Below are 22,374 nucleotides of genomic sequence, written 5' to 3' on the forward strand. Positions count from 1 at the left end.
CAGGAAATAGAGATCCAATATATGTATAAGTGGTACACAGGGAGCACAGAACTGAACATATATAGCTAAAAATATTCAAAAATCATGACAAGAAAATTTGCCTAAAATGTTAAAAATACCCAGATCTTTTTAAGGATACTGAATCCCAAGAACAGCTGCTATAGAATAATCCTCAGCCAGAGGTGGCCCAGCAAAGCTACTGGACTTCAAGGATAAAGGAAGAATCCTATCCAAGCCAAAAAGTCATCACCTACAGGGGGAAGAAGTTGGGCTGGCTTCAAACTCTTCCAAGCAACAATGAATCCAGAAGACAAACAGGTGATGTTTACCAAGGTCTGTAAGGCTGTAATATATAAAAGATATAATTCAGGTATAAAGGCAAACTTGAGAACTTCTCAAAGATGAAAGAAAACAACACCTGTTGGCCCTTCTTGAAAACGTTACTGGGTGGCAAAGTCCAGGGAATTAAGAAATGAATCAAAATAAATTACTCAGGAATGGAAAAACTGTGCTGAAAATGATGGTGGTGACCAAGACTAAAAAACTGTGAGAATCATAGTGACAGACGGTTAATACTGAACCCCGACAATGCAAAAACAACATCAAAGAAAATAAACAAAAACCCTAGGGACTTCCCTGGTGGTCTAGTGGTAAAGAATCCGCCTTCCAATGCAGGGGATTGGGATTGACATATATAAACTAATATGTATAAAACAGGTAACTAATGAGAACCTGCTGTATAGCACAGGGAACTCCACTTCACCGTACAGTAGTAACTAACACAACATTGTAAAACAACTATACCCCAATTTAAAAAAAAAAAGAAGCAAGAAAAAAAATGCAGGGGATGCGGGTTTGATCCCTGGTCAGGGAACTGAGATCCCATATGCCGTGGGGCAACTAAGCCCGCGAGCTGCAACTACTGAGCTCCCACGCCTCAACATGAGAGCCCACGCGCTCTGGAGCCTGCACACTACAACTAGAGAGAAGAAAATTTACACAACACAACTAGAGAGAAGCCCGAGTGCTGGAACCAGAGAGAAGGCTGATCACCACAATGAAGAGACCGCATGCCACAACTAAGATCCGACACAGCCAAAAATAATAAAAGAAAATTAAAAAAAAAAACTAATATTGAGGTGTGGGGTGAAGAAGTGAGAACAAACTGAAGTAAATGCTAATTACTCAATATGGGAAATATGTAACAACAACAAAAAAATGTAACCCTGGCCTCTTAAAGACTGTCACAATCTTGGGGCTTTGTTTTTTTCAATAAAAGAGGGACACTTGAGAAAATATCTCATTATAAGGAAGTATTTACGTGAAGTTCAGCAATTCCTTCCCTTTAAACTTGTTTCTTTTTCTTCTGTTAAATTCACATAAACCAAATAAATTAAGCATAAAGTTAAACAGTAAACAAATAAAATTAAACATAGAATTAAATCTGAAGTTCGGCAATATTCAGGTTGACTTACTTTCTCTTGTGTTAAGTTTGCATAAAATTAAACTTAGTATATTTTACTGAAAACAAGTACAGATCTTCCTCGACTTATGATAGGGTTACATCCTGGTAAATGGATCATAAGTTGAAAATATTAGCCCAGCCTACCTTAAACATGCTCAGAACACTTACATTAGCCTACAGTTGGGCAAAATCATCTAAAACAAAGCCTGTTTTACAATAAAATGTTGAATATCTCATGTAATTTATTGAATACTATACTGAAAGTGAAAACAGAATGGTTTATCAGTTGTTTGCCCTTGTGATTGTGTGGCTGACCAGGAGCTGTGGCTGTCACTGCCGAGCATCATGAGAGATACTGTACTGCATATCGCTAGCTCAAGAAAGCAGCAAAATTCAAAATGCAAAGTAGGGTTTCTACTGAATGTGTATCACTTTCACACCACAGTAAAGTTGAGAAATCATAAGTCAAACCATCATGTATCAGGAACCATTTGTATAGTATGATCAAATGTTAAAGAAATAATACTGTCCATCCATCTATCCATCCACCCGTCCATCCACACTTCGTATATACGGTTTAAAGATTTTTGTTGAAGAGCAGAAACTAAGAGCTGGGGCCTGAAGTCAGCTTGGTTTGATCTTTGGCAAAAGTTACATAACCTTTCTGGCCCTTACCTGTGAAATGGGGATAAAAGTAGCATCAATGACATAGTGTTTTGTAAAGATTACGTAAGACAATACATACAGAGACCTTAGATCAGTGCTTGTGATCTAGCAAGAGCTCAGTAAGTACTGGTTATTCCTGCTTTTACCAGGATCCAGATGATATTTTACCTTCCTTGTGCTCTTCTGCACTTTGATACAGCATTATATATATTTTGGAGTTATCTGGACTTATTAGTAATGTTCTAGCAAGCATATTATTTTAAATACATAATTTGGACAATTCTACTACTTTCATTCGATTTATTTTTATGTGATAAAACGTAAGAAACATGCAATTCTACAAAGAAATCTGGTAGAAAAAATTACTCCATTTGTATAAATATATAGTCAAACTTTTAGGAGCCCATCTGTGGTGATTTTAAACCATAACCACAAGTCTTTGACACTTTTCCGTTCAAAAGGTGCAGCCTAATTTCTCTCCCCTTGAGTGTATGTAGAATTCATTTCTAAAGAATAGAGTATGACCTAAGTGACAGTATGTTACTTCTAAGACTAAGTCATAAGAAAAACATTGCTGCTTCCTCCTGGTTCTCTCTTTGAATCACCTGCAATAAGGGAAGCTGGCTACATGCCATGGGGACACTCTAAGAACTCCATGAAGAGATACACATGTTGAGGAAACAAGGCGTCCTGCCAACAGCCAACAAGGAACTGAGGACTTTAGCCAACAACAAAGAAGTGACCCATCTTGGAAGTGGATACTCCAGTCCCAGCCAAGCCTTCAGACTACAGTCACAGCCAAACTCATGAGTGACCCTCAGCCAGAATCACTCATTTAAGCCACCATCTGTACTAGATAACAAATGTTTGTTTGAGTAACTGTCATGCAGCAATAGATAACTAATACACCATCTAACTGGTAAAGAAATAGAAACCATGTTTTAGTGTCAATAATGGCAGAGTAGCTTCTATCACACTAACTCTTCTAAAAGTAATAACTATAAACCCTGGACTAAATACTTACTTAAGAAAACACCACCTTTTTAAGGGCATTGGAAAGCTACCATAAGAAGGCAGGGGCAGGCAATTCAGTTCTTAAAAGAGCAACAATACTGGGTATGATGTGAGTTTATACTTTTCCTCTGAGGGAACTCCCCATTTCTCTTGATGCAAAGAAGCTAGAACTCCATCAGAAAAATGCAATCTTATTCTCCTGGGGAGTCGTGGGATGGAGTCTGGGATTGTTAGAGCAGGTGGAAATCGAGAGAAATCCTAGAAAGGAGAGAGCTACGGAAGAGGACATACTGAAACTTCCCTCAAACACTCAGCTAACCGCTGGACTAAACACGTTTAGGCAACTCTCTAAGAAGTCCAGGAGGAAAGGAAGAGCTGGAGGCTGAATGAGTGAGTGAGCAGATGTTCCAGCTGCTGCCCATTGCAGGGCAGTCAATCTGGAGTTTGAGTCTTGCCAAGTTAGAGGTGTTGGCTAAACACTTCAGTCTTTCCGCTGAAATACCAAAAGGGTCACACTACCTAAGAGTAAAGATTATGTGCTTGGGCTAAAGGATTTTCTCTAAGGCTAAGGACAAATCAGAAAGAGATCAATCCTAAAAAAAAGGAAAAATCAAGCCTCCATAAGTTCAAACTGAACTGACTGCAAGAACAAAACTCAACAGTATTCAAGGATAATAAGATCAAGAGTCCCCACAATGTAGCATAACAATTTCCGGTGTACAATAAAAAATTACTTGACATGCGCAAATGTGCACGTTGTAAAAAGAAATATCAATGATTGAAAACACACCCACATTCCCTATTTATCCCTCCCCGCACCTTTGGTATCCATAAGTTTGTTTTCTATGTCTGTGAGTATATTTCTGTTTTGATAATAAGTTCATTTTTATCATATTTTTAAAAATTCCACATATAAGTGATATCATATTTGTCTTTGACTTAAAATTGGAAATTTGGGATTAACAGGTACACACTATACATAAAATAGATAAACAACAAAGACCTACTGTATAGCACAGGGAACTATATTCAATATTTTGTAATAACCTATAATGGAAAATAAGCTGAAAAAGACGTATATGTATATCTGTGTGTACAAATACACACACATATGAATCACTTTGCTGTACACCTGAAAAACAACTATACTTCAATTTTTAAAAAAAGAAATGGGGCGGAGTCAAGATGGCGTACTAGAAGGATGAGGAATTAATGGCTCCGCACAACTAGGGCACCTACCAGGCACCCATGGGGGACCACGGACACCTAAGGGGACGGGAGGAACCCCCAGCGACCGGGTAGGACATGGGACGTGAGGGGAGTGAAGGGGGAGGTGAAGTGGAGGCAGGACGGGACTGGTGCCCCTGAGGGGTGGCTGGGGGAGGGGAAGAGATCCCACGCCCGAAGGGGGAAATTAGGGAACCACGGGGAGGGCAGAGGAACAAAAGAGAGCGTGGCCAGGTTTCCCCTGCCCACTTGGGCTCCCGGGAGCCTGCTGAAATCCTGGGCCTGATCCTCTGCCCACCTAGGCCCCCTCCAGACACGTGGGTCCTGAGGGAGTGGGAGGGAGGGAAGGGGGAGCAAAAGTAAAGGCCAGACCTCCGGGACCGGCAACCCTGAGCAGTGGCTGGGGGAGGGGAAGAGTTCCTACACCCAGTGGGACCCACCCATGGTTAGGGGTCCCGCGGCGAGGGGGCAGACCCTGGGGGAGACGGCGGGGGAGGGGCGTGAAGGAACGGAAGGGAACGCGGCCAATGCTTTCCCCGTCCACTTAGGCACCGGGAAGCCTGCTGGGCTCCCGGGCCTAATCCTCTGTGCTCAGAGCCTCCCTCCTGCCATGCAGAGCCCAAGCCCCGCCCCACACCCTCACCCAGGCCCCTACCTCTACACTCGGAGACGCCCTCTGAGACCCCCTCCAGTGTGCTGGGCCTAAACTCCACCCACAAACCCTCACTCAGGGCCCTACCTCCAACCTCTGGAACCCCACACTCCAGAGGCCCTCCTTTCGACTTGCTGCCTCTCCCCTTTCACTCAGGTCCTAAGCAGAGGCCCCGCCCCACGCTCAATCATCACCCCTCCCACCCGCCTAGGTCCTGCCCCACCCTAAACCCCACCCCTGCCTAAGTCCCCCCCCCCCCCCCCCCCCGCCTAAACACCCCCATAGCCAAGGCTTTTTTTTTTTCTTTTTTCCTCTTTTACACTGGGATTCTGTTTTACCTTGTTGATTCACTGTTGTTGATTCTTTTATATTTTTATTTTTCCTAATAAATCTTTTATTCTTCTAATTTTATTTTACTCTTTATACTTTGTTAGTGATCTCTCCTTTTGGCTTTTTGCCCCCACCCACCCTTTTTTTTTCTTTTTTCTGCTGTGGTTTTATTTCACTTTGTTGCAGCTGCTTCAATTATAGTTTTATTTTTCCTAATATATTTTTTATCCTAATTTTATTTTTTATTTTTTTATTTTTTTTTTGCGGTACGCGGGCCTCTCACTATTGTGGCCTCTCCCGTTGCGGAGCACAGGCTCCGGACACGCAGGCTCAGTGGCCGTGGCTCATGGGCCTAGCCGCTCCGCAGCATGTGGGATCTTCCCGGACCGGGGCACGAACCCGTGTCCCCTACATCAGCAGGTGGACTCTCAACCACTGCGCCACTGTTTTTTATTGTTGATATTGTACTGCTCCTTTCTTTCTTCCTTTTTTTTTTTTTTTTTAACGTGCCATGAAGCTTGCCAGATCTTGGTTCCCAGGCCAGAAGTTAGGCCCGAACGCCTGTGGTGGGAGCTCTGAGTCCACACCACTGGACTAACAGAGAACCTCAGACCCCAGGGAATATCAATTGGAGTGCAGCCTCCTGAAGGTCCTCATCTCAGCACCAAGACCCAGCTCTATCTAACTGCCTGCAAACTCCAGTGCTGGACGTCTCAGGCCAAACAACCAGTAAGACAGGAATACAGCACCACCCATCAAAAAAAAAAAAAAAAAATGAAGCGACAAAAAAATATGTTACAGATGAAGGAGCAAGGTAAAAACCTACAAGACCAAATAAGTGAAGATGAAATAGGCAACCTACCTGAAAAAGAATCCAGAGTAATGATAGTAAAGGTGATCCAAAATCTCGGAAACAGAATGGAGAAAATACAAGAAACACTTAACAAGGATCAGGAAGAACTAAAGAGCAAACAAACAATGATGAACAACACAATTACTGAAATTAAAAATACTCTAGAAGGAAACAGTAACAGAATAACTGAGGCAGAAGAACGGATAAGTGAGCTGGAAGATAAAATGCTGAAAATAACTGCCAGGGAGCAGAATAAAGAAAAAAGAATGAAAAGAATTGAGGACAGTCTCAGAGAACTCTGGGACAACATTAAACGCACCAACATTCGAATTATAGAGGTACCAGAAGAAGAAGAGAAAAAGAAAGGGGCTGAGAAAATATTTGAAGAGATTATAGCTGAAAACTTCCCTAACATGGGAAGTAGTCAAGTCCAGAAAGCACAGAGAGTACCATACAGGGTAAACCCAAAGACAAACACGCCAAGACACATATTAATCGAACTATCAAAAATTAAATTCAAAGAAAAAATATTAAAAGCAGCAAGGGAAAAACAACAAATAACATACAAGGGAATCTCCATAATGTTAACAGCTGATCTTTCAGCAGAAACTCTGCAAGCCACAAGGGGGTGGCAGGACACGTTTAAAGTGATGAAAGGGAAAAACCAACAACCAAGATTACTCTACCCAGCAAGGATCTGATTCACATTCGATGGAGAAATTGAAACCTTTACAGATACACAAAAGTTAAGAGAATTCAGCACCACCAAACCAGCTTTACAACAAATGCTAAAGGAACTTCTTTAGGCAGGAAACACAAGAGAAGGAAAAGACCTACAGAAACAAACCCAAAACAATTAAGAAAATGGTAATAGGAACACACATATCAATAATTACCTTAAACGTAAGGTAATTATTAAATGCTCCAACCAAATGACATACACTGGCTGAATAAATACAAAAACAAGACCCATACATATGTTGTCTACAACAGACCCACTTCAGACCTAGAGACACATACAGACTGAAAGTGAGGGGATGGAAAAAGATATTCCATGCAAATGGAAATCAAAAGAAAGCTGGAGTAGCAATTCTCATATTAGACAAGATAGACTTTAAAATAAAGACTATTACAAGAGACACAGAAGGACACTACAAAATGATCAAGGGATCAATCCAAGAAGAAGATATAACAATTGTAAATATTTATGCACCCAACATAGGAGCACCTCAATACATAAGGCAAATGCTAACAGCCATAAAAGGGGAAACCAACAGTAACACAATCATAGTAGGGGACTTTAACACCCCACTTTCACCCATGGACAGATGAACCAAAATGAAAATAAATAAGAAACACAAGCTTAAATGATACATTAAACAAGATGGACTTAAATGATATTTATAGGACATTCCATCCAAAAACAACAGAATGCATTTTCTTCTCAAGTGCTCATGGAACATTCTCCAGGATGGATCATATTTTGGGTCACAAATCAAGTCTTGGTAAATTTAAGAAAACTGAAATCGTATCAAGTATCTTTTCCAACCACAGTGCTATGAGACTAGATACCAATTACAGGAAAAAATCTGTAAAAAATACAAACACATGGAAGCTAAACAATACACTACTAAATAACTAAGAGATCACTGAAGAAATCAAAGAGGAAATCAAAAAATACCTAGACATAAATGACAATAAAAACACAACGACCCAAAACCTATGGGATGCAGCAAAAGCAGTTCTAAGAGGGAAGTTTGTAGCAATACAATCCTACCTCAAGAAACAAGAAACATCTCAAATAAACAACCTAACCTTACACCCAAAGCAATTAGAGAAAGAGGAACAAAAAGACCCCCAAAGTTAGCAGAAGGAAAGAAATCATAAAGATTAGATCAGAAATAAATGAAAAAGAAATGGAGGAAACAATAGCAAACATCAATAAAACTAAAAGCTGGTTCTTTGAGAAGATAAACAAAATTGATAAACGATTAGCCAGACTCATCAAGAAAAAAAGGGAGAAGACTCAAATCAGCAGAATTAGAAATGAAAAAGAAGTAACAACTGACACTGCAGAAGTACGAAGGATCATGAGGGATTACTAGAAGAAACTATATGCCAATATTATGGACAACCTGGAAGAAATGGACAAATTCTTAAAAAAGCACAGCCTTCCAGAGTGAACCAGGAAGAAATAGAAAATATAAACAGACCAATCACAAGCACTGAAATTGAAACTGTGATTAAAAATCTTCCAACAAACAAAAGCCCAGGACCAAATAGCTTCACAGGTGAATTCTATCAAACATTTAGAGAAGAGCAAACACCTATCCTTCTCAAACTCTTCCAAAATATAGCAGAGGGAGGAACACGCCCAAACTCATTCTATGAGGCCACCCTCACCCTGATACCAAAACCAGAGAAGGATGCCACATAGAAAGAAAACTACAGGCCAGTATCACTGATGAACATAGATGCAAAAATCCTCAACAAAATACTAGCAAACAGAATCCAACAGCACATTAAAAGGATCATACACCATGATCAAGTGGGGTTTATCTCAGGAATGAAAGGATTATTCAATATATGCAAATCAATCAACGTGATACACCACATTAACAAATTGAAGGAGAAAAACCATATGATCATCTCAATAGATGCAGAAAAAGCTTTTAACAAAATTCAACACCCATTTACGATTAAAAACTCTCCAGAAAGTAGGCAGAGAGGGAACCTACCTCAACATAATAAAGGCCATATATAACAAACCCACAGCCAACATCATTCTCAATGGTGAAAAACTGAAACCATTTCCTCTAAGATCAGGAATAAGACAAGGTTGTCCATTCTCATCACTGTTATTCAACATAGTTTTGGAAGTTTTAGCCACAGTAATCAGAGAATAAATAGAAATAAAAGGAATCCAAATCAGAAAAGAAGAAGTAAAACTGTCCCTGTTGCAGATGACATGATAGTATACATAGAGAATCCTAAAGATGCTACCAGAAAACTACTAGAGCTGATCAATGAATTTGGTAAAGTAGCAGGATACAAAATTAATGCACAGAAATCTCTGGCATTCCTATACACTAATGATGAAAAATCTGAAAGAGAAGTAAGGAAACACTCCCATTTACCACTGCAACAGAAAGAATAAAATACCTAGGAATAAACCTACCTAAGGAGACAAAAGACCTGTATGCAGAAAACTATAAGACATGGATGAAAGAAATTAAAGATGACACAGACAGATGGAGAGATATATCATGTTCTTGGATTGGAAGAATCAACACTGTGAAAATGACTCTACTACCCACAGCAATCTACAGATTCAGTGCAATCCCTATCAAACTAACAATGGCATTTTTCACAGAACTAGAACAGAAAATTTCACGATTTGTATGGAAACACAAAAGACCCCGAATAGCCAAAACAATCCTGAGAAAGAAAAACGGAGCTGGAGGAATCAGGCTCCCAGAATTCAGACTATACTACAAAGCTACAATAAACAAGACAGTATGGTACTGGCACAAAAGAAGAAATATAGATCAATGGAACAGGATAGAAAGCCCAGAGATAATCCCATGCACATATGGTCGCCTTATCTTTGATAAAGGGGGCAAGAATATACAATGGAGAAAAGACAGCCTCTTCAATAAGTGGTTCTGGGAAAACTGGACAGCTACATGTAAAAGAATGAAATTAGAACACTTCCTAACACCATACACAAAAATAAACTCAAAATGGATTAGACACCTAAATGTAAGGCCAGACAGTATAAAACTCTTAGAGGAAAACATAAGCAGAACACTCTATGACATAAATCACAGCAAGATCCTTTTTGACCCACCTCCTACAGAAATGAAATAAAAATAAACAAATGGGACCTAGTGAAACTTAGAAGCTTTTGCACAGCAAAGGAAAACATAAACAAGACGAAAAGACAACCCTCAGAATGGGAGAAAATATTTGCAAATGAAGCAACTGACAAAAGATTAATCTCCAAAATATATAAGCAGCTCATGCAGCTCAATATCAAAAAAACAAACAACCCAATCCAAAAATGGGCAGAAGGCCTAAACAGACATTTCTCCAAAGAAGATATACAGACTGCCAACAAACACATGAAAAGATGCTCAACATCACTAATCATTAGAGAAATGCAAATCAAAACTACAATGAGGTATCACCTCACACCGGTCAGAATGGCCATCATCAAAAAATCTACAAACAATAAATGTTGGTCAGAGTGCAGAGAAAAGGGAACCTCTTGCACTGTTGGTGGGAATGTAAATTGATAAAGCCACTATGGAGAACAGTATGGAGGTTCCTTAAAAACTAAAAATAGAACTACCATACGATACAGCAATCTCACCACTGGGCATATACCTTGAGAAAACCATAATTCAGAAAGAGTCATGTACCACAATGGTCACTGCAGCGCTATTTACAACAGTCAGGACATGGAAGCAACCTAAGTGTCCATCGACAGATGAATGGATAAAGATGTGGCACATATATACAATGGAATATTACTCAGCCATAAAAACAAATGAAATTAAGTTATTTGTAGTGAGGTGGATGGACCTAGAGTCTGTCATACAGAATGAAGTAAGTCAGAAAGAGAAAAACAAATACCATATGCTAACAGATATATATGGAATCTTAAAAAAAAATGGTTCTGATGAACCTAGGGGCAGGAGAGGAAAAAAGACACAGATGTAAAAATCGACTTTAGGACGCGGGGATGGGGAAGGGTAAGTTGGGACGAAGTGAGAGAGTAGCACTGACATATATACACTACCAAATATACAATAGATAGCTAGTGGGAAGCAGCTGCCCTGCACAGGGAGATCAGCTTGGTGCTTTGTGACCACCTAGAGGGGTGGGATAAGGAGGGTGGGAGGGAGACAAAAGAGGGAGGGGATATAGGGATATACATATGCATGTAGCTGATTCACTCTGTTATACAGCAGAAACTAACACAACACTGTAAAGCAATTATAGTCCAACAAAGATATGAAAAAAGAAAAAAGTGAAGAAGGCATTCCACAGGAAAAAGAAAAAAAAGAAACATACCCACAAATGACTTAGGTATTGGAATTAGTATAAAAGACTGTAAAATAACTCATAAGTATGTTAAAGAGTCCAAAGTAATATATAGGTATAATGGGTGAAGAGAAGTGAAATGTAAGAAAAGATTTGAAAATATTTAAAAAAAAAAGCCAAATGGACATCACAGAACAGAAAAGCACAATATCTGAGTAGAAAAGAAAAAAAAAAATCATTTGGAATCAACAACAGATTGGACACAACAAAAGAAAGGATTAGTGAACCTGAAGAAGACAGTGCAAAAGAAATTATCAAATTTGAAGCACACAGATAAAAAAAGATTTTAAAAAATGAACACAGCCTCAACCTGTGAGGTATATCAAGCAATCTAACAAGTATAATTGGTGCCCAAAGAGAAAAGAGAGGAAACAGGATTGCAAAAAGTACTGACAGAAATTTTTCCAAATTTGATTTAGAAAAGAAGTAATATGAATAATTACCCAGGAGGAAGCACAGCTAACCCCAAGCTGGAGCAATATGAAAGAAATTACACCAAGGGACATTATAGTCACAGACAAAGCACAGATAGGAGAAAAAAAAAAAGTTGCCAGAGGAACAAATCACGTTACATAAAGGGGAACAACAATAAGGTAAGTATGACAACTGACTCATCATCAGAAACAATGGATGCCAGAGACAATGGAATAGCATCTTTAAAGGGCTGAAAGAAAAACATGTCAGCCTAGAATTCTATGTTCAGTAAAATTGTTTTCAAAAATAAAGATGAAATTTAGATAAATTTCACCTAAAAGCTAAGATGACTTCTTCCCAGCATACCTACATGTAAAGAAATACTAAAATACTAAAAGAAATTCTCAGGCTGAAGAAAAATTGAAGCCAGTCAGAAGAAATATGAAGCCAGAAAATAAGGAAGAGCACTGGGACTGATAAACATGTAGGTAAGTATATTTCTTTCCATAAGTATTTTAAAGCCAACTGTTCAAATAAGAATAAACATTGGGTTTATAATATATGAAGTAAAACACAAAAACAATGGCATAAAGAACAACAGTGAGTGTGAACTCAAATAATGTTTTAGGTTTATATACTATACGTGAAGTGGTATAATATTAGTTCCACATAGATTGGAATAAATTAGGATATCCATTTTAATCTCTTGAACAACAACTTTAAAAATAAAAAAGGTATAAAAAAGTAGAGCTCATGGTCACACCAGGGGCATCTCAGAGAAATTCCCTGCTTTGTGTCAACATGTGGAGAGAGAAGCTATGTTAGAGGTGCCTGAAGACTGCCCTGTCCAGAGGTGGGCTTGGAGGGAGGGGCAGGAAGAGGTGCGGCTGCCTGTATTGAGAGGCTACAGCTGTATGCAGCAGCCTTGGAGACGTGGCTGTTACGGGTTCCCTGGGTCAATGCCAACCTCAAGCCCACACTATGTCTCCATTGCAAACCCAACCCCGTGTCACAGACAGTTTATACCCGTTGTCCAAGGACACAGAGCCAGTGGGTGGTGGGAGTGGAACTGGTACCCAGGTCAGCCAGAGAGACTTCTCGTGGCTCTTCACTCATCAAGAGCTCCAAGGAGAACTTACACATCTCAACGTAAAAGAACTATCCACAAAGAAGTGAGGCCAGGTGACAGTCTCCTGATCTGTTCTGCAGGACACGCCCTTGGTGGTTAATGATGGCTGGTTAAATCCCAGCCACTTCAAAGGTTTCCAAGGGAAACAGCAGGCAGAGGGTCCTAAATAAGTGAAAGCTGGGGACCCTATTTTCAAAACTCAAGAAATTCCCCAAAGACTCGTGACCCAGAGTTCTCCACCTTGTGCTACTCGTAGTAGAGCTGAGGGAGCTAAACCACCTCCACAAAGACAAAGCAGCAGAGAAGGCCACACCCCAGGAAGGCATCCCAGCATGGCCATCAGTGTGCATGTGAGCACCTCCAAACCGAGAGCCAGTGCCCCAAGGCTAAGTGGACGGTCGAGGACAATTCATTGCCCCGGTCACACCTGCTCAGTGCCAGCTCAGTGATGCGCACCTACCAGGCACTGCAGAGGACTTACTGACTTACTGTCTGCCAGTCTGAGTTGTCAATCTGCCAGGCTCAGGGGGCGGGGGCAGGGGCAGGGGCGGGGGGCATGGAAGACGTGTGACTCTGCTCTAAAGCCCCATCCTAACAAAAGAAGCTTGACTCACAAATGGAGAAACCAAACAACAGAGCCAGAGACACCCAGGGTCAGGCGTGCTCCTTAAAGGGACCTGGAAGGCTGACCTCCCTCAGTAAACAAGACGAGGGGGGACACCTGGATTTGGGGAGCACTCCGTGGAGCAGAGAGGGCGTGAGAGGCCGTAAGTCATGGGTGGACTGAGCAGAACAGAGCAGCGGGGAGAGGTTTTTGGGGTGAGGCAAATGTTACCAGCTCGTCATAAACAGGGGAGACCGGGCATCTCCGGGGGACACTATGACAAATGTCCTCTGGCTAAAGCCGAGGGACAGGGCAGGAGCAGTGGGCCAGGATGCTCGAGCGGGAGTTGGGGCCAAGGAAAGGCCTTCGTCCCAAGTGAAAACCGTAAACCCTGCTGGGAGAGTCAGAGGGAGGGCAGGATGGGCAGCAGGAGGGGACCCAGGCGGCCTATTAGGACTGGTCTGCTTGACAGCGGTGAGTCAGCAGCCGGACCCTCAGGACCCGCGGAGGCTTTTCAGGCAAACCAGTGAGCAACACCTCTGCCTCCAGGCCCCTGGCAGCGTGAGGTCAGGCCCAGGGTCCGACTCGGCCACCGAGGCCAACGGAAGTGCCACTGCTGAGACTCGCAGCAGGGACACGTGCAGTACCCCTGCCCCAGGCCCGAGCCCCCAGGCAGCACACTCCTGGGCCTTACCTCCGATTTTTGCATTGTACGCGATGCCCACGATGCAGTAAGAGTTGTTGGCTGAAGCGGCGACCTCTCCCGCACAGCGAGTACCGTGTCTGAGGCAAAGGAAAAAACGAAGTTAGGACTCCGCCAGCACCTTGCAGTGGGTTCAGCCCTGCTCAGCTCTCCTGCAAGAACAGTCATTATCCCTAAGCCCGGGGAGGATGCTGAAGCCTTCTCCCCACATCCCTTCCCATCGCCCCCCGCCCTCTGATGGCTGCTCCGGGAGGGGCATCAAGTGGGCTTTTGCACGGGCCTGGACCGTCCCGTTCCCCACCCCCACCCCGCACCCCGTAGGCTGGCAAGGCCTTCCCGCCGCCCTGCAGACACGATGCTCCCGCATCAGGCTGAGTCTCCTGCTCCGGCGCCAGGGGCCCAAGCATCCCTCCTCCCAAGCTCTGCGTCCCCGCGACTGACAACACAGCGTAGACGCCTGCCTGGCTGCCGAGCTGAAGTAAGAACACACGAGACCCTAGATCCTGTGTCCTCTTGTGTCCCCCTCCTCCCACCCCATGCTCCCCTCGGGCAGCACCCCCACCCTTCCCACGGCCATTGCAGCAGGAGCCGAGGAAGAAAGCTCGAAATGGAACACTCAGCGGCGGTGGACAGACTAGGAAGAGGCCACCTGAAAAACAGATCGCTCCCCTCGGGTAATGACCCCGTTCTGCAACATGCTGCACCGGGTCAGTTCCTCCAGCAGAAGCCAAAAAATACCGGCGAGTTTAAGGAGCATATCTCTGAGAAGAGTCCACAGGGGATCAGAATCACTGAGTCAACTTTAAAACCACCTTTGAAACTAGTCCAGGGCTCATGCATTAGCCCTGGGGAGGCAGCCCTCTGTCCTCCGGACCTCGTGCGCCCACAGCCAGGGCTGCTCCCAAGTCACGCAGCCCACCGTCCCACTCAGCATTCAATCCTGCCCTTCATGGATCACTGTGCAGTGTCTGGATTATCCCTCCTGGCTCCCTGCACTCGGGGCTGGGAGACCAGGCGCCCTGCACCACTGGTGTGCTGGTGGCTGAGTGGGAAGGGCACCTGGGGACGTGAGGCTGGGGCCTTTGCAGACTCCCTGGAGCGCCGTGGTCCGTCGTGCTGACTGCGTCTGCCGGCCGAGCCTCCCTGCACGGCACCCTGTGGGCACCAGGATTTGAACCCCAGAATCAAATCAACCACAACCTAAGATATTATGGACGAAGACACACCTTGGCAAGCGTCGTGTCAACAGTGGAGAAGAAAGGGACTTCCCTGGTGGCGCAGTGGTTAAGAATCCACCTTCCAATGCAGGGGACATGGGTTCGATCCCTGATCAGGGAACTAAGATCCCACATGCATGCCACAACTAAGAGTTCACATGCCACAACTGAGGAGCCCGCCAGCCACAACTAAGGAGCACACATGCCGCAACTAAAGGAACTGGTGAGCTGTAGCTAAGACCCGGCACAACTAAAACAAATAAAATACAATTAAAAACAAAACAAAACCAAACCAAAAAAACAGTGGAGAAGAAAGAAACAGCTTCTGTTCTTCTCTAAATATTTTTGGAAGAATGAGAAGAGCTTGGGGCATGCGGCATGGGGCATGCTGACTGAGAAACGACAGGCAGGACACAGCAAACAAGCTCTAGGGCTGGGCTGGGGAAAGTGGACATCACCCCCAGGGCTGCCACCCACGGAGCCGAGTCACCTGATCTCTCCAGACCTCCCGCCTTCATTTGCAAAGTGATGATCACAAGCGTCACTGACTGAACACCCTCCGTGTGTGTCCCTCACCCATCACCCGACGCCCACCCACAGCCCTGGGGCATGGGGAGCCTCAGGCCACGAGACATCACCCAGCCTGCACAGAGGCACACAGCCAGGCCCAGGATCTGGGCCTCGATTTACCCAGCATCATTCACTCTTCTGCCACCTCCCTCGTGAGGTCAAAGACAGACTCAGAAAGGCTCGGATATTGACCCATGCACTGTGGTCTGAACACAGCCGGCTGTGGAGACCACAAGATTTAAGGGTTACTCTTTTCAAATCCAACAGTGTTTCGAACAGGAACGATGCTGGTCCAACATCCATTGCTAGCTGACCATCAGGGGTGACACCCCTTAGGAAGGGGCCGAATCCACCGAGGCTGCCTTGTGCCTGAAGGGCTGTGTGGGGCTGGCTCCTGGCTCAGCCCCAGACCCAGCCAGGCAGCCGGAGAGGTGCCTCTGACCTGTCACAGTTCCAGGATCCCGACTGTGGGCCAGCTCAACAGTGACTGCAGGGAGACGGAAAGGGAAGCAAGGAGGGGCCGGCCAAGTGACCAAGTGACATACTTGTTCTCATTGCTGGCATCATATCGCGGAGACGGGTCATAATCGTTTCCGTTGACGTCATAGCTCGCATAGGAATCCTAAGAAATGAAACCCTCGTGACCGAAGAGAAATGGCCTGGCATATCACAGCCCTGCTTTAAATTGTTTTTATGCCTCAATTGGAAAGAGAGAAAAATGCACACTTGGTACTCCCTTACTATAACTATAACTATATATATATATATAAAATTTTGTACACGTATATATATATATGTATGTATATATATTATGGTGGGAAATACACATAACGAAATTGACCACCCTGACCATTTTTAAGTGCACAGTTCAATGGCTTTAAGTACATTCACACTGCTGGGCAGCCGTCACCACCATCCATCCACAGAACGCTTTTCATCTTGCAAAACTTACAACTCTGTCCCCATGAAACACGAACTCCCCATCCCCCTCCCCAGCCCCTGGCACCCAGCATCTACTTTCTGTCTCTATGAATTCGACTCCTCTAGGGACCTCATGTAAGTGAAAGCGTACAGTGTTTGTCCTTTTGTGACCTAGATAATGTCTTCATCCATGTGGCTGATCCGTGTGGTCGCGTGCATCAGATAAAGGTTCATCCACGTGGTAGCAAGTGTCAGAATGTCCTTCATCTTGTATTTTTAATATGCATGTTTTTGCGTATATACTTATAATCATAGTATTCGTGTAATATCCTAACATCCTTTTAAGACACATTATAAAAGCTCTCCAGATGGTTGACTTCAAAACTGTCATCTTTTGCAAACTAGTATATATAGGATGGATAAGCAACAAGGTCCTACTGTATAGCACAGGGAACTATATTCAATATCCTGTGATAAACCATAATGGAAAAGAACATGAAAAAAATATATATATATGCATATTTGCTGCACAGCAGAAATTAAGACAACACTGTACCCCAGGGGCCTCATAATACTAAATACCTTTCTCACATTTACTACGTGCTGGGCTCTCTCCTTTACATTTATGAAGCCGTTTAATCCTCACAATTACCCGAGGAGGTAGTAGTCCTGTTACTAACCCCATTTTACAGAATGTGACACCGAGGCACAGAGAAGTCAAGTAAATTGCCCGGGGTCTCAGGGTTAAGAAGCCGCAGAGCCAGGACAGGAGCCCCAGCAGTTTGGGTCCTAAGCCCACGTCTTAACCCTGCCATTTCTCACGTCGCTGATGTTGATCTGATGGCGACCTCCATGCACACGTCTCTGAGTTTCTTAGGACCCGTTCCCAGAAGTACATGTGAACCCTCTAACATGTGAACGAATCCCTCTGCGAACCCCTGGCTCCGGGTAGCAGGGGAGCTGGGTTCACCAGCCCACCCTGCTCAGTTTTCTGTACTGTCTGATATAGGGAGGGGTAGGCACCTTATCGTTTTATAAATGTGTCCTTGTTTAATGACCCACGCAGTTGAATGTCTCTGCGTGCCAGTTGCCAGTTTTAAGGCTTGACTTACATAGTTTGGGGCCAGGTCGGGGTGATTCCGCTCTATGCCATCATCCAGGATGGTGACCACCACGTTTTTTCCCGTGTAGCCCCGCTTCCACGCCGCCTGGACATTCATTTCTGATCGGCAGCGACTGTTCTTGTCGCCACAATGCTGCAGGCACAGAAGACACAAAGCCCCCCGCCACAGACACACCTGACACAGACCTGCAAACCCAGCAGAGGTGCTCCTATGCTCGTAAGGGAATACGGAGAAAATGCTTTCCCGTGCCTGATAGAGCAGAATCCTCTTTCTACCACCCATTTCTGGGAACGGTCCACGTGGAGGGTCTACTGCTTCTTCTGCCCCGGCAATCTGTCCATCACTTTCCCAGGACACCCACCGCCCTTCAGGGGCTCTGTTCACTACTCACCATGTAGTGACTCATACACCATGCAGCCAATCGCTCCCCTGCTCAAAGAGCCCCTCCCCTTGGACTTTCACATAATTAAAAAAACTTCACAAGAAAGCTTGCACCTCACAGCATTAAAACAGGAGTTTTACGCTCAGATGAAGTGTGTCTGTTTGGAGCTGTCATGAGAATTTAGCTTTGTTGGGGGAAACTGACCCATCTCAGAAACACAGCACTACAAACGCTCCAGGGACAGAGAGGCCCATGCCCTACTCACCATGTACCACATGTTGGACCAAATGGGGTCGTTGAAATAAAGGGCCTGAGGGTCACTTCGCACCTGTCTCTTCACCCTGCGTTTAACTTCTTGTTGTTGGAGCCATTTCACCTACCAGGGAAGAAACGCAGTTACTTTTTGTTTTAAAAACGATCTCCTGGTTTCACGTGGCCTCCTCGTAGGTGCTCCAGCTGTCCTTTTCCATGAACGTCTGTGTCTATTAGATGTCTTGGATGGTAAATTCCAAGGAGATGTTTTCACTTCAAGTGATCATATTTGAAAGACAAGAACTAGTCTGGGTCTGTAGGGGAGGGAATAGGACCACTCTCATAGAGTTTGAAATGATTCTACTGAAAAAAAAAAAAAGACCTTGTGAAGTTGCCAACAGATTCTCTGGTGACCCTTGTCCCTAATTAAAAGGAAAGACATGCAAGGGTATGAAAAGAGTGAAAAGAGGGGAGAAACCGGTCAAATGGCGATCAGGAGTTGGAAGTATAATGTTTTACAGGGAGGATACGGTTAATTATGATAATCCACATATTGGCATTTTTAGCAGCTTCTGCAAACATGGTACCAAAGCATGTACAGAAAACCTAAAAAGGGATACAGCAAACTATTAATAGCAGCAATTCCTTGATGGTGACACTATTATTCATTTTAAATTTTAAAATTATTTTAAGGGTTTTATAAACTTCTTTCAATCGGCATGATCTGCCTTCACAACCAAGGAAAAAAGCTTGAGAGGCAGGATAAATGTTATTTAAGAGCAGGAATCCAGGAGGCTGGCTGCCTGGATTCAAAAGCCAGCCCCACACTCACCAGCTGTGTGACCCAGTCGGTTAGCCTCCCTGGCCTCACCTGTATGATGGGCATCACTGTGGCCTGTCATGAGGGAGCACTGGCATATAAACTGGCATATAAAGCATGCACATCACTGCTTGGCACATGGCTGTATTATCCTCACATGTGTGTGTGTGTAAGAGTTTTTCAAGGTGGAAGAGTTTTTTCACTTTTATTTATTTACCTATTTATCTTAAAATTTATTTTTTTATTTATTGGCTGTGTTGGGTCTTTGCTGCGCTCGGGCTTTCTCTAGTTGCGGCGAGCGGGGGCTACTCTTCGTTCTGGTGCATGGGCTTCTCATTGCGGTGGTTTCTCTTGTTGCGGAGCACGGGCTCTAGGCGTGCGGGCTTCAGTAGTTGTGGCACGTGGGCTCAGTAGTTGTGGCTCACGGGCTCTAGAGCGCAGGCTCAGTAGCTGTGGTGCACGGGCTTAGTTGCTCCACGGCATGTGGGGTCTTCCCAGACCAGGGCTCAAACCTGTGTCCCCTGTGTTGGCAGGCAGATTCTTAACCACTGCGCCACCAGGGAAGTCTGAGTTTTTTCACTTTTAAAAGATGTGGGACCTGAATTCCTGTGCCCTGAACCGAAACATTTTCTTGGTCCTGCTGCTATGGGCCCCCGATTCAGTACACCTCCCGCTGGGGCTCAGCTCTGCACCGGGGGCTGAGATGGGCAGGATGGGGGCAGCAGGCCCTGCTCTCAGAAGTTTGTGCTCCAGTCAGGGGCTCCCACCACACAGCACAGGGTGTGATGCAGGCTCCAAGAAGGCAACAGGTGGCCCAGGGCAGAGAAGGTGAAGGGGAGAAGGAGGATGGAGCCTCCGGGAGGGTGATGATGGGGGACCCTGGCTGACCTGGAGGCCAGGCCAAGGCCGGTGACCCCAGGGGAATGAAGGCACAAAGTCCAAGGGTCAAGCTGCTCCCCTCAGACCGCTCAGCCTCGACCTCCCCACATGGTCCTGAGGGAGGAGAGGACAGCCTCATTCACATCTAAGAGTGACGACTGATCTCAAGGCATTGTTGGTCACCAGGACAAAATGCTTAGAAAGAAATATCACAGCCTGTCCCCCCACCAATGTGACTTGTCTGCAAAACACCAGTAGATCAGCTTCCTGGGAAATGCCGCAAAGAGCTCAAAAACAATTTGGATTAGGCACTAGAACAAGCCCAGGCCCAAGTCCTGGATCATTTATAGTTGCCACTGATAGATACTTCCATGGAAAATAAAACTGTACAGTGAGATACTTTGCTCATAACACCCTCTGATGGCATTTTGCAACTTCCTCATATATTACTGCCTGAACCAGAAAGCTTTACTCAGTATCAAAAACCTAAGACTGTATTTCCTAACCTGCTAGGCAACCTGTTGTAAAGTACAGTGGTAGGCAAGCCACTGACAGCTCCTAGCTCCCGGGATGCTCCCGTCCACCTTGCCTGGCTGACTCACTACCCATTTTACTGGTACCAGTGCCTTCCAACTGTGGTGCCCACCAGGCTTTACTTCCTGTCCCAGAGGAGGTGAACCCTCCTCTTCCAAGCCTGAGTAGGTGACTCCCCCGAATCAGGCAGGTGACATGGGGAAGCATGTTGCCAGAAGTCACAGAACAATCCCCTAGTGGGATAAAAGAGTGAGGGCACCTGGCCTCCAGTCGTTCCTGGGCTCTGGGTAAGAACCCAACTTAACACACAGTTCTGAGGGTCGGCTGTGATGGCCCAGGGCCCACGGCAGAGCTGGAGGCTCTCCTTGTGGCGTGGTCCCGGAGCAGCCCTCTCCCGAGACAGGTCATTGTAAGACTCTGAGAGACAGCCAGGCACTGTAGGCCAATGGAACTGGATATAACAAATTACTCGCCAGGTCTGTGGAGGTGGATTCACAGGTGACCTCCCAGTCACAGAGGCTGACTCAGCCAGCGGTCACTTGGTCAGAGCCTGCTCCCCGTCTCCTCTCTCCAGGCTCCAGCCACTGCCTTGCTTCTCACCCAACTCCAGGGAAGGGCGGGGGCTCCTGGATCCCATCATCCTGGCCTTTCCCAGATTTGCCCTGATTTCTCTGGAGAGCACGACCCCCGTGGTCCCTTATTCGCTCACCAAAGCTGCACTGAGTCTCACTGTGTGTCCGGCGCTAGGTTCTAGGAACATGAGTATGAGTGTAAATACCACTGGTTCCCATCCAGGACCAAGGCCCCTGTCCCACCCTCCAGCTCAGACCCAGAGCTCTGCTTCAGGGGCCCCTCAGGTTGGAACCCAGAGCCAGCTGGCCTCTCCGGGAAGGTCAGGGGTGCCGATGACCCAAATCCAAGTGCCTGAAACTTTAGCTTTCCCAAAAGGTACCCTCATCACGAACAGTGATGCTCTTTATGACAAAGGAACACACAATCAGGATCCCTAAGGACGTGTGTCGCTCGTGGAATTCATTCTTCTGCAGAGCTCGCAAACAGACGGTGAGCTGGAACTGACCAATCACAAGTACTGAAATTGAAACTGTGATTAAAAAACTTCCAACTAACAAAAGCCCAGGACCAGATGGCTTCACAGGCGAATTCTATCATTTAGAGAAGAGTTAACACCTATCCTTCTGAAGCTATTCCAAAAAACTGCAGAGGAAGGAATACTAGCGGTGAGCTGGTGGTGATGGGGAGAGTCAGGCTGGGAGGGGGCCAGACTGTGATGTTCTTCCTGTGATGATCTCTACGAGGAAAAGCAACTTGAGATGCTCAGGAGAACTGGCAGCACGCTTCCTCCCCGGAGAGGGCTCGTGCAAGAGGAAAGTCGTCATAGTTTGCTGGCAGTCTGCCCGGCTGTCACTTTACACTGTAGCTTCGTTCGTGCTCTGCTCATCAGATCCCTCAGAACTCCTTGAGGAGGTGTTCAGACCTTCTCTTGGTGAA

The 22,374-nt window shown here is 45.0% G+C and overlaps 1 protein-coding gene across 5 annotated transcripts in view; it reads right to left on the reverse strand.

Moving 5' to 3' along the window:
- The window catches only part of PCSK6 (proprotein convertase subtilisin/kexin type 6), a 190,399-nt gene that overhangs the window by 109,761 nt on the left and 58,264 nt on the right, over positions 1-22,374 (reverse strand). For all 5 annotated transcript variants that reach the window (XM_060005284.1, XM_060005283.1, XM_060005286.1 and 2 more), the window contains exons 3-6: positions 18,646-18,756; positions 17,987-18,130; positions 16,499-16,575; positions 14,158-14,246 (exon numbers count right to left, since the gene is read on the reverse strand). In XM_060005284.1, the coding sequence (XP_059861267.1) occupies positions 14,158-14,246; positions 16,499-16,575; positions 17,987-18,130; positions 18,646-18,756 (421 nt within the window). The remainder of the gene's footprint in view (positions 1-14,157; positions 14,247-16,498; positions 16,576-17,986; positions 18,131-18,645; positions 18,757-22,374) is intronic.

The sequence above is a fragment of the Delphinus delphis genome, chromosome 2 (genome assembly GCF_949987515.2).
Source record: "Delphinus delphis chromosome 2, mDelDel1.2, whole genome shotgun sequence".
Classification (NCBI taxonomy): Eukaryota; Metazoa; Chordata; class Mammalia; order Artiodactyla; family Delphinidae; genus Delphinus; species Delphinus delphis.